The sequence below is a fragment of the Anopheles gambiae genome, chromosome 3 (genome assembly GCF_943734735.2).
Source record: "Anopheles gambiae chromosome 3, idAnoGambNW_F1_1, whole genome shotgun sequence".
Taxonomy (NCBI): Eukaryota; Metazoa; Arthropoda; class Insecta; order Diptera; family Culicidae; genus Anopheles; species Anopheles gambiae.
In genome coordinates, this window is record NC_064602.1 from 41,701,030 (window position 1) to 41,713,246 (window position 12,217).

At 47.4% G+C, this 12,217-nt stretch overlaps 1 protein-coding gene across 18 annotated transcripts in view; it reads left to right on the forward strand.

The window, feature by feature from the left end:
* Positions 1 to 12,217, forward strand: part of LOC1279145 (sodium bicarbonate cotransporter 3) — a 37,060-nt gene that overhangs the window by 20,276 nt on the left and 4,567 nt on the right. For 6 of the 18 annotated variants that reach the window (XM_061657962.1, XM_061657963.1, XM_061657959.1 and 3 more), the window contains 11 exons: positions 1,180 to 1,274; positions 2,132 to 2,275; positions 2,554 to 2,616; positions 3,307 to 3,795; positions 4,135 to 4,320; positions 6,931 to 7,074; positions 8,543 to 8,783; positions 8,869 to 9,832; positions 9,911 to 10,416; positions 10,483 to 10,795; positions 10,900 to 11,145. In XM_061657962.1, coding sequence (XP_061513946.1) covers positions 1,187 to 1,274; positions 2,132 to 2,275; positions 2,554 to 2,616; positions 3,307 to 3,795; positions 4,135 to 4,320; positions 6,931 to 7,074; positions 8,543 to 8,783; positions 8,869 to 9,832; positions 9,911 to 10,416; positions 10,483 to 10,795; positions 10,900 to 11,145 — 3,384 coding nt within the window. In that variant the 5' untranslated portion in view covers positions 1,180 to 1,186. Of the gene's footprint in view, positions 1 to 1,179; positions 1,275 to 2,131; positions 2,276 to 2,553; positions 2,617 to 3,306; positions 3,796 to 4,134; positions 4,321 to 5,536; positions 5,687 to 6,930; positions 7,075 to 8,542; positions 8,784 to 8,868; positions 9,833 to 9,910; positions 10,417 to 10,482; positions 10,796 to 10,899; positions 12,063 to 12,217 lie in introns of those variants that run through there. The other 12 variants (XM_061657965.1, XM_061657966.1, XM_061657969.1 and 9 more) reach the window with 9 other exon arrangements.

Sequence of the window (12,217 nt, forward strand, 5' to 3'; positions counted from 1 at the left end):
TTCCCATACGGCACCTTGCTGGCTTGAACGATGATGTTTTCTTGAACGCAAAGGTCAGGGGAAATTATTGTACCAGCCTATGTCGCAGTTCATTGTGGAGGTGTGTTTCTTTCCCACGGCCGAAGAGATACTATCGGCCGATGCTGTTGTGTCACAAGAGTAATCAGTTGAATCTTCCTTTGGTTTCAATGTTGGCCATATATCTCGACGTTGCTCAGTTCTTGCTCCAAAGATTATATAAAAAAAGTAGTGGATACTAAAAAAGTAAAAATTAATGGATAATTGATGCCTGCACTTAAAAGACATTTTCTCTACCATTAGCGTTTGAAAAAAGCAACCGACTAATGACCACAATTAGAAATGGTACAGTCTTGCCATTGGTGAAGACTATTATTATGTCGCATAAATGTGTTAATAACAGGATGCATGATAGAGGGATGGAGAGCAAAGAAAACACATATGTGTGTAATTATGCCGTTAATGGAATTTCTCTCTCAGCAATCTGATGCTCAGCGTTTAAGACAACTATACCCTTCAGCCGTCTGCTGGATGCTGGATGCATTTTTGTCGTGTGTTTTACACTCTCATTAATTATCTCGAGGAGGATGTTGTCACTTTACCAAGATATGCCGCATCATACCTGCAGCACAATGAGCGGAAGTAACAGTTCTTATCAGATCGCCTTCACCAAACCGATACCACCGATGATGAGAGACACTAGTCGTTTAAAGTTTCTGCGGTTTTTGTTTTCCTCCTACCAACACTCCCCACCACAATTGTCGCGCTAAATTCAATCCCGAGTGATTTAGAGCTAGTGTGAAAGGTTGGCAAATGGTCGACAAACAGTGCCCGGACATTACAGCTCGGTGACGGACCGGAACTATACCTTTAGCGGCGAATAGCGTTTGCCACTGGTTAGTAGCTGTACTGGTGGATAGCAACAGTTTTTCAGCGAGCTGCCTAACGAACCGTCACCAGTTCGTTTTGTTCTGCTGACCTTCCCGTGGCCACACCAGTGATGTGCAGTAATTGAACTGAAATACTGTTTTAATGTTTCCGCTGTGTGTGATTAATACGTGTGATTTCAGACTGATTTGTTCACCGGTGCGATACACTATTGCCCTGCAACAACAAGTGTTTTTAATGAGTTTTCCTTTTTTTGTGGCTCTTTTTTTGCAGACCCTGGATGATGGATCACGGCGTAGTGGACGAGGAAGCTCCGATAGATCCGAGGCTCAAAAATCGGACATTTACCGCCGATCAGGACTTTGAAGGTACGTGCAGCAAACTCATCCATTTAAATCGGTATCGAAACGTAATCAAAATTACCACGCGCTAATACTCCATTTCGAAATGGGTGACGTGAGGCGGTTTTTACTATCAGATTAACAACAAACTGTAATCAAAACATCAGAAGCCTCATGTGAAGTGCTCATTATTGCCATTAATTTATTATTTTGTTCTCTTCAATTAAAACGCCCTCTGAGGATCGATATGATGCACATTCATTGCACTTTGCGTTTGTGCATCATTGCGTGTAGTTTGTATGTTTTTCTTGCACAAAAAAAAAACAAATCAATTCCACCCCTCCTGGATGCACAGCTGTTGCATTTTCCACGATCGGTTCCTCTATCTCTCGCCTCTCTCGTCCTGTGGTTATCGCTATCGGCACTTGAGAGTGTGCGTGTGTTGATTGTTAATATTAAATTCATCACAAACCCGCGATGATGCGTTGTGACAACGTTGTGATAACGAGCACTAAACGAGTTTTGTCAACAAGCTCAGCTTTTCTATAGTACACGTGTGCGTTCGATACAACCCCTCAACCGATCCGGGGGCCTCACTCATCTAATTCAATCTGTTTTACATTTAATGCAAGCCCTAGCTACACACCAACAGAGCGTTGCCTGACCATACGGACAGGCATCGGCCTCTTTCAGCGAATCGTGCGCCTGCCCGCCACTCGAGCCACGTATGCAAATAATGCCTCAAGCTTTGTTAATTGATCGACTTGGTAGCAGCTAAGCGTCCGCCGCGGGCAGGGTCTTGGGATATGGTACCCGGGGATAGAAATGAACGCTTCGTCGGCTCTGCATTTGCGTTATTATTTGCTCTGCTTTCTCGTTTTCAGGTCACCGAGCGCACACCGTTTTCGTTGGCGTCCACATTCCGGGCTCATCCCGGCGGCATTCCCAGCGGCGTCGGCATAAGCACCACCAGGCGAGCCGGGAAAATGGCGACAAGGGTAGCACGGGATCGGAAGCGGAACGGCCTGGTAAGGGGAAAGAGGGAGAAAATCAAATTATCACTTTTAATTATTTGTTCCCATTGGACAGTATTAGATCTAATTGGAAATGTTGATTGCTAAGAAAAACACTAAAACATTATAATTTTGTAAAAAAAAACGGCTGAAAAAAGTTGTACCTTTGGTTAACATTATTTTCTTGAAAATCAGTTGGAAAAACCTATAATCTATGCTCTTTCCCTTTTGTGATTCTTTGTCTATTGTTCTATCTATCACTGCCTGTGTTTACTTCGAAACTGGCCGTTTAGTCGTTACGATACCCCACGTCGTCACACAACGAAGAATCAGCATCGTTGATGATGGCGAATCTTGTAAGATAGATGTAGTTTGGATGGTTCGTTTTTTGTGTGCCAGTCCTCGGTTTTGATTATTGCACGCATTTTTGTTTTGTTGGACTTTCACCAACCCTTCTGTTTTTTCTACAACACATACACACAAAATACGTCTTCTACCCAACGCACACGCTTTCACTTATTTGTCCAATCATTGCTTGCGTAACGCGTAAGTCCATATTTACCTTGTTTACAATCACTACGCCAGCTCAATCGCTACACAAAACCTAATGGAAAGCGATTACACTGTCAATCAATTTGCCTATCGCTAGCTCCCCCTTCCCGCAAGCCATGGCCAGGTTCAATTGGACCCCACACGACGCGGCGTGGGTGGTTCTCACGCCAACTCACTCTCCCAGCAAATGCCTAATTTATTTTGCCTTCCTGACACTTATTATGCCGGCACGCTGTCTAGCGATTTATCGCCGCTTCGATTGCTTCTGCGAAACGGCGCCGACTACTGATAACGGTGCATGCAAACAGTGTCAAACGGTAGGGCCTTCCGGTCGAGAGTGTTGCGCACTTCCTGTGTGGCCTGAAGTTTGGGGAGCTGGAGAGCCGGTGTATTGATCAACATTTTCCGTCACAAAAAGAAGAACGAAAAAAACGCTTTCTAATTGATATTTCTCAATCCTGTTTCATCCCCCCCCCCCCCGGCCTCACCAACAGTTACACCACCCGCACAAAGAGTACAGTTCATCCTGGGCGGTGAGGTCGGCGGCGAAGGCGATGGCACGCAGCACGAGTCCCATCCGCTCTTCTCCGAGATGGAGGAGCTGGTCAAGGAGGGTGACGAGATGGCCTGGAAGGAAACGGCACGCTGGGTAAAGTTCGAGGAGGACGTCGAGGAGGGCGGCAACCGGTGGTCCAAGCCGCACGTGGCCACGCTCTCGCTTCACTCGCTGTTCGAGCTGCGCAGCCTGTTGCTCAACGGCACCGTCATGCTGGACATGGAAGCGGTCAGCCTGGAGCAGATCGCCGAGCTGGTGTGCGAAAACATGGTCAACTCGGGCACGCTGCCGGTGGAGGCCCGGGACAAGGTGATCGATGCGCTGCTGAAGCGCCACAAGCATCAGCACGAGTTCGGCAGCAAGAAGAGCCGGCTGCCGCTGATCCGCTCCCTGGCCGACATTGGAAAGAATCATTCGTCTTCAAAGAGTAAGTATGCGTGACGGAGAACTCAAGGGGCCTTTTTTTGGGCGGGAAAAAGCTTCCACCATGAAGGGGGGATATTTCGAGTGTGCTTTCTTCCACTATCGGGTTGCAATCTGTTGGGAACGCGGGTGCATTTCAAAGGTGTTCGAAGCAAGAAAAGCGCGATGCATTAAGCAGTTGCACCATTCAAGCGGAAGGGGTAAGAGTTTGTGTGTAGCCAGCACCGCACCAGAATCGAAAAACCGTGTCATCGATCGAAAATCACAGCATTCACATACACACACCTACATGCAACCGCACTCACGCAAGCCACACGGGACTCTCGAAATCCCTGTTTTCTAGATATGCCACGCTCATCCACCAGCAAAAGCATCTCGTCGGCCAACTCATTCCCAATGCACGTCGTTTCGTCGGCACCGTCGGGCATGCACGAGGAAGGCGAATCCGCCCTGGGTCCGGTCTCGCCCCAAACCGCCCTGCTGTACGGTAGCAAAGATCAGCGCGGTCACTATCTAGCACTGCCCACAGGTACCGATTTTTTAAGCCAAACAACTACAAAAATGCTCACACAAAACCACACCCGACTACAACAACAACAGCAAAAACAACCTGTATGATTGTCGTCCTCCCTGTGTCCCGTCCTGTGTCGGGTGGCTATTAAAAGGGTGATGGTGTAGTGATGGTGGCGGCTAGATGAGTTCCTCCCATGCTCGTTTCTTGCAAACCTCTGACGTTGTACATTGTGCTTGCCTGTGTAATATTCCAACAAATTCTTGCCCACCCCCCCAGTAATTGTAAATGCTTGTCTGCGTCTCTCCACAAACTGCACTGTTGTTGAAAATTGATTCAAAATGAGTGTTGTTGAAGGTGACGGTAAAACGAGTGAAATAATAGGCTTGTCTAATGTGTATTACAGTGTCCTTTTAAAATGGTGTGGCTACTAACCATACCAACCGGCAGGTAGCTTAGCTATCGGTTTACATTAATTAGGTCAGCGGTCCGTTGCCAAGCTAACTCGAAATAATTAACAGGTTAAGGCAAATGAGCTGCGCAACAATAATTACCCTCTGGAACAAAATGGAAAAATTCACTTCCCCGCCGCGAAAACCACCGTGCGTCTCCATCGGGACAAGCGAGACCCACAAAGCTTCCCACCAATCCACCACGGTTCACGGATCCCATTGACCAGTGTATTTGGCTTTCCTACCGCTTCTCGTAACGCTTCTTACGTGATGAATTTTGACACCATTTTAATGAGCCCCGTTGCCTCGACTCCTTTGCGGGTGTAACGCAACTGCCTGAATCGTCGCCTAACTCCTTCCATCGGTCCTGCACCGGTGGCCCAGCAGGCTTGATAATGATTAGTGAGCAAAACGCGTCTCGTGTCACCTGATCCTGTGGCAAGTGCGTTCCCGCTCCTTGACTGTCATCGTTAGCGGTTCGCTGTCTCCGTTCCTCGGTGTACCGCTTTCCTGTCCGAATCGACTAAAAGCTTCTTACAACCGTTCGTACGTTCGTTCCATTCTTTGTGGCGTGAAACACATATACACAGAGATAAAGATAGAGAGACACACTCACACATATACTTACACCCCTGTGAGAATGGCAATGGTGTCTTATTTCCGTGAATGTTCCATACCCCCTCCCCTTGCATAGTGTATCGCCCAAGTGGGAGGTTATAGTGAATAAATATTGCCATCCCGCTTTTCGCCCTTTCGCTTTTCCACGTTGCCAAACGCGGTAGACGACATTTCACCAACGGCTTCCCACAGTGGCGGTGCAGGTGGTACGGCCGCAGGTGCCAGCAACGCAGGATCCACCGTTGGAGTTACCACCTGGTTCCATGCCGGTGCTTCAAGTTCCGCCAGCTCGACGAGTGCGCCCGCTGGAAGAGGTTTTTTATTACAAAAATAGCTTTCTATTCCTGTGTTTTTCTTCTTTCTCTTACTCTCTTTACCTCTAACTCTGTCTCTCTATGTGTGTCTATTTCTACGTGTATCTCTCGTGTGCCCTTGTTCTTGAAAGAGTTCTACTTTCTTTTTGTCCTTCTTTTTTGTCCATACTTCCGTTACCCGTTGCCAACACAAATCTCCAATTATCTCTACATCGATGTTTCTTTCTCACCATTCGTCGCTCATCCTACGCCTTTTATCATTATTCTTAAACCCATACCTATATCGGTGTGTTTTCACGACGTAGATTATTGAGTGTTAAAGCAAATAGGTTAAAGCAAATGCTGCTCTAGCGCTACCTCAAAAACCATCGATCGTTTTCAGTGCACTGTTTTTTATACATATAGACGTTCGCTCTTCTTTAATGCCGTTTCGTTTTCATACTCATTGTCAACTTGTTTTTGAAAGTTTTCCCACTTTGCCATTACTTTCACCATTCACGTGGACATAAGGAGCTTACACAGTTTCTTGCTAAGTCGTCTCATCATAAGTCTATCATTCTACTGTACTCTCTCTCTCTGTTTGTGTGTGTACGTGTGTATCTGTTGGTTTCATGATGTTTTTAGATCGCTTTCAATCACGCTCTACTCATTCCAATCACCTTATCGTTACGGTAATTGAACTGTTTGGTTAATTTTTAACAAGCGACTTTGCAATTGATCATAACCTTTCAATCCACACACACACACGCACCGAACCAAGCATAAGAAAAACAAAACTCACTACCTACACTCGTTACTCCTACGAACCTACAATTTCTGTTGGGCGCACGGGTGATAGCCTAAATAAATAACAATCACAACTCACGAAAGGCACGTCGATCTTGAGGGAGCGAGGAAAAAGCTAGAGAAAATCAATCATACTTGCATTTGACGGATAACTTCGCTTAGAGTAACCCAATGATATTATATTTACTTAGGAGGGATAGAATCATTCATCACAAAAAATACATTTTTAACCTTATCCTTGCCATCTCACCTCATAAACTGGTTGTTGAATGTTTAAGTATTTTTTATTAGCGCAACTTCATCCGCATTGTTACGCATATCGTGTATAAGCTCATCAGTAACGTTTGCTCGTCTAACAATACTCTCTCCTTACGCTCGATTGCGACACAGCAAAAGCAAAAGTAACAAAAGCAACCAAAAATGTGTGCCACATCTTCCTCCTCCCGTCCCTCTTCCAGTTGAAGACCAAGCGAATACTAACAGTCCACCGAACAGTAGTAGCGCTACTAGCAATGGCAGTAACCCGAATGCATCCGGCAAACCGCCGACCAACGGCAACAGTGGCAGCGGCAAACACTTAACCGTCCCTGGGCGGGCCGCCGGTAAATGAACTTCCCCGTTTGTTTTAAGCTAGCACCAACACCCAAACCCGCTGCAGATACACCCCATCACACAACTCATATTGTAGCAGCGTGGGTAACAGTTTGCTGCACGTTTTGTAGAGTACCTCCATACATACACTCCAATCAGTAGTCTCAGCTTCACACAGCACAGACCGTAGATTCGTAGATTCGTAGATATGCTCCTGTATAGACGCTCATGCTCTTGTATATAGTCAACGAGATGGAGATCGTTTGGTAACCCAAATTGTTTGGTCATTTTTCATACCATTTTTACAATATTTCACATAGCGATTCTCCACTTCAACACACATACAAACACAGACGTTTATTTCTGGAGGAGATTTTCTCTCTGCTCGTTTCGTAGCATAAAGTAATTTGTGACCGTCCAACGTGACTATTTCCACGTTCGGGAACGCTTGCAGACATCGCAATTTTGTTCCTGTCCTGCTTTTTCCGCCAACATAACGTTCTTTGCACGGCACAGTATAGCGTATGGTGGTGAGCAGCAACAGTGGTAGCCCTGTAACACAAATCAATACGAATGCCTTCAAGCTACGAACACATTCAGTGCGATAGCGCGAACATCCTGCAATCGTTCCAGCACTGAATCGTTCTGACCTGCATTTTCGTGTGGAGTAAACTGTTCCCCACTCTCCACCTCTCCCTCTCTCTCTCTCTCTCTGTCAACCTCAGTCCATCCGGGATGGCCCATAGGCTACAATTATCCTATGCGCCTGCCATGGTACAGTTTCGCAGTAATGTGAAATGAGTTTTCCCTGGGTTTGGGATAGCGCTTCCGTAGCGGTAACATGCAATTCGAAAGGGAACGTACAGGGAAACTTACATGCAGTCTTAATTTTCTACCGCCCAAGCGTTCTTGCAATTTTCTACGAAACTTAATTCTCGCTGGTTTTGTACAGTTCTGAAACGTGAACCAGTCCTGCTGAAAGTCAGAGCATCAGCACTAAAGTAATGATAACAAATGAGTTTGTCTGCCCTCCTGGGGAGCTTCTGTAGCAGACGTGTAGCGTTTTATTTCGTAAAGTGTTTGAGTAGTCGTCCTCCTTTATTTGTGTTTAATCGTATCGTACTAACTCGCCACAGTATGCTGCATGTTTTTAACAACAATTTATATAAAATAATGTAACAATAATTAACAGTAAACCCTACTCTAATTTTCTTATGTAGGTATTGTACGTTATTTGTGTAATATTTCTCTCCCTTTCGTATTTATTGTCCGTTAATCAGTCTCCTAAACTCCACGACAAGTAGAACGAATTAGAAATTTGCTTCCTTCACACACCCGAAACAACAGGAAACTGACACCTGTTTCCAAAACAAGAACACGCAGTGTACACAACTCATCCTGCATTTCAAAACAAAACAAAACTGTCCCCCAAACCGAAACTAATCTTTCCCGGCATCTCACACACAAACACCCGCACAGGAGAAAATATGACGCAAAGTCCGAGCAACGTGTCGATGCCGCGCAACGCCAGCTCGGGCGAGCTGCAGAACGGCGAGCATAAAACGAACACACACTTCATGCGCAAAATTCCGCCCGGCGCCGAGGCGAGCAACATTCTCGTGGGCGAGGTTGACTTTCTCGACAAGACGCTGTCGGCGTTCCTGCGGCTCAACACCGCCTCGGTGATGGGCGACCTGACCGAGGTGCCAGTACCGACCAGGTAAGCCGACTTTTGGGTTTTGTGGTGGAGGAGGAGTGCTATTTTCCGCGTTCACGTCCAACTACAATTCGCTACGTTTCGCTAGATTTATCTTCATCCTGCTCGGACCGCCCGGCAGCCATGGCAGCTTTCACGAAATTGGCCGCGCCATGGCGACCCTCATGTCGGACGAGATATTCCACGAAGTTGCCTACCGTGCGAAGAGGCGCGAGCATCTGCTCGCCGGCATTGACGAGTTTCTCGACGCGGTCACGGTGCTGCCGCCGGGCGAGTGGGATCCTTCGATTCGAATAGAGCCGCCGGCCGCCATACCCTCGCAGGAGGTACGCAAACGGCCGCCCGAGAAAAACCCCAAGGAAGAGATCGACGAAGAGCTGGAGGAGCAGCGGCAGCGCGAGGAGGCGGGCCTGTCCCGCACGGGCCGCCTTTTCGGTGGGCTGATCAACGATCTGAAGCGGAAGACGCCGTTCTATCTGTCCGACTTCAAGGACGGCCTGTCGATGCAGTGCGTCGCGTCGTGGATCTTCCTGTACTTTGCCTGCCTGTCGCCGATCATCACGTTCGGCGGGTTGCTGGGGACGGCCACCGGCAACAATATTGCCGCGATGGAATCGCTCGTGTCGGGCTTCGTGTGCGGCATCGGGTACGGGTTCTTCTCCGGCCAGCCGCTCACGATACTCGGCTCGACCGGTCCGGTGCTGGTGTTCGAGACGATCGTGTACGAGTTTTGCCAGAAGGTGGGCTGGGACTATCTGACGTTCCGGTTCTGGATCGGTACCTGGATCTCGATCATTCTCGTCGTGCTGGTGGCGGTCGACGCGAGCGCGCTGGTTTGCTACATCACGCGCTTCACGGAGGAAAACTTTGCCTGCTTGATCGCGGTCATCTTCATCTACAAGGCGATCGAGAACGTGTTTCACATCGGGCAGGAGTATCCGCTGAACACGGCGGGCGGGAAGTATGATTGTGCGTGCCTGCCACCGGCAACGCATGAGCTAACGCCGGAAGCCGTCCATCAGTGGGCACAGTACGATCTGCGAACGTGTAAGGTAAGTGTGCTGGAAAGGGTTAACGTTGCTATATAATTATATTTAATTTTAAATACAAAAAAATCCTAATCATTCCAGACCCTCAACGGAACGCTAACCGGTGCCGACTGTGACAAACCCGAGTACGTGTCGGACGTCTTCCTTATGTCGATCGTGCTGTTCCTCGGCACGTACATCATCTCGGTCATCCTGAAGGACTTTAAGAATGCGCTGTTCTTCCCGGCAGTTGTGCGCCAGTTCATTAGCGACTTTTCCGTCACGATCGCGATCTTCTCGATGACGCTGCTGGACGTCTTTACGCGCATCGCCACACCGAAGCTGGACGTGCCGAGCGAGTTCAAGCGCACGATCCCGGACCGCGGCTGGATCATCATGCCATTCCACGAGAGCAATCCGGCCTGGTCGTCGGCCCTCGCGATCCTGCCCGCCCTGCTCGGCACGATACTGATATTCATGGATCAACAAATAACGGCTGTGATAATCAATAGGAAGGAGCACAAACTCACCAAAGGTTGTGGCTACCATCTCGATCTGTTCGTGCTGGCTTGTCTGATACAGATCTGCACCATGATGGGTCTGCCCTGGTAAGTGTAGCATTGCTCCAAGCTCACGCCGGCTCTAACTAACGCGACGTTCTTCCTCTTCCTAAGGTTTGTTGCTGCCACCGTGCTCAGTATTAATCATGTCAATTCCCTCAAGAAAGAGTCCGAGACGGCGGCACCGGGCGAGAAGCCGCAGTTTATCGGCGTACGGGAGCAGCGCGTCACCCACATACTGATCTTCCTCATGATCGGGTGCTCGGTGCTGCTGACCCCGTTGCTGTCCCACATTCCCATGCCGGTGCTGTACGGTGTGTTTCTGTACATGGGCGTGTCGGCCCTCAAGGGGCTACAGTTCTTCGATCGGCTGCTGATCATGCTGATGCCTGCCAAGTACCAGCCGGACTACATGTTCTTGCGACAGGTAAAAATGCTCCTTTCCCGTGCCATTTAAATTGCACAAAACACAGATATCTAAGATATTTAACCATCTTTTGTTCTCTGTTCAAACTTCTCGTTCCTGCGTAGGTCCCCATTCGGCGGGTGCATCTGTTCACCATGATACAGCTGGCCTGCTTTGCCGTGCTGTGGCTGATCAAATCGTTCTCGATCACCTCGATCCTCTTCCCGCTGATGCTGGTGGTGATGATTGGCGTGCGCAAGTCGCTCGACTACATCTTTACCAAGCGCGAGCTCAAGATCCTGGACGACATCATGCCCGAGATGACGAAGCGGGCCCGGGCGGACGATCTGCACCAGCTCGAGGACGGCGAGGTGGGAATTTACAGACGGCTGGTTGGGTGCTGTATCGGCGCCAAGCCGAAACAGCAGCCAGTCACCACGATCAGCGTTACCAAAGTGGCCGAACAGACGAACAAATCCAACAGCACTAACCCCAATAGCTAATGACTTCCCTCTTTCTGTACTTTCCCCCCTCACTACTTCCCCGCTCGCTCGATTCCTTGTAAAGTTCCATTCGAATTGTGTAGTGTATCCGTTTATTGTCGTCCAACGGTTCCCACCTGCACGGGATCGCATAATAGGTTCTTAGTCCGGCTCTTACGGCTAGTATTTTACTCCTCTTAGTGCAATCTTTGCTATTTCTTTGCTATATTAACTGGAGCCATCGCTCTACAATGCTTCCATTCCATTAGCTAATTATTTTTTTGCTAAATTATCGTTTAAAGTTAGTAAACCTATGCACCTATGCACCTTACTTTTTAATCGTAAATTACTTTCACACCACCACGATACAATGTTACTGTCCGGTTGCTTTAGTTTAGTTCGTTACGCCTTTGTTTACTATCTGCTATCGGTTCATTTATATTTTGAAGAGTTACATCCACTCGTAAGTGGTACGTAGCAACAAAAATAATTAATTTTAAAACAATAATATTTACAACGAAAAATAAAACAACAACACCCGTACACAAAAACAATCACACAAACATACGACACAGGTCTGAAAAGGAAAGAATCCTTTAGCTAAATGCACCGTGCTTAGTTTTAGTTAAAATCGTAATTGCTGTTTCATTACTAGCCAATGTTGCAACCGTAGACTTATTTAATATGTTCTGTGCGGAGCGTAATCGTTTTTAAACTAATTTTGGCGTTCGTTTTGTGCAGTAGTTGTATAGCAGAAGCAGATAGCATAACTGACCAGAGATAAATAAATTTACAACAACACGAAACTCTACCACAGAAACAACACTTTCAAACAATTCATTAAAACATATTATTTACATTTTTGTAATTTGGCTACATAAACATACGTGCAGTTACTTAAAACACAACCGATGATACAACGAAATGCTACCCTTAGATGATAGATATCTCCTACTTCCGA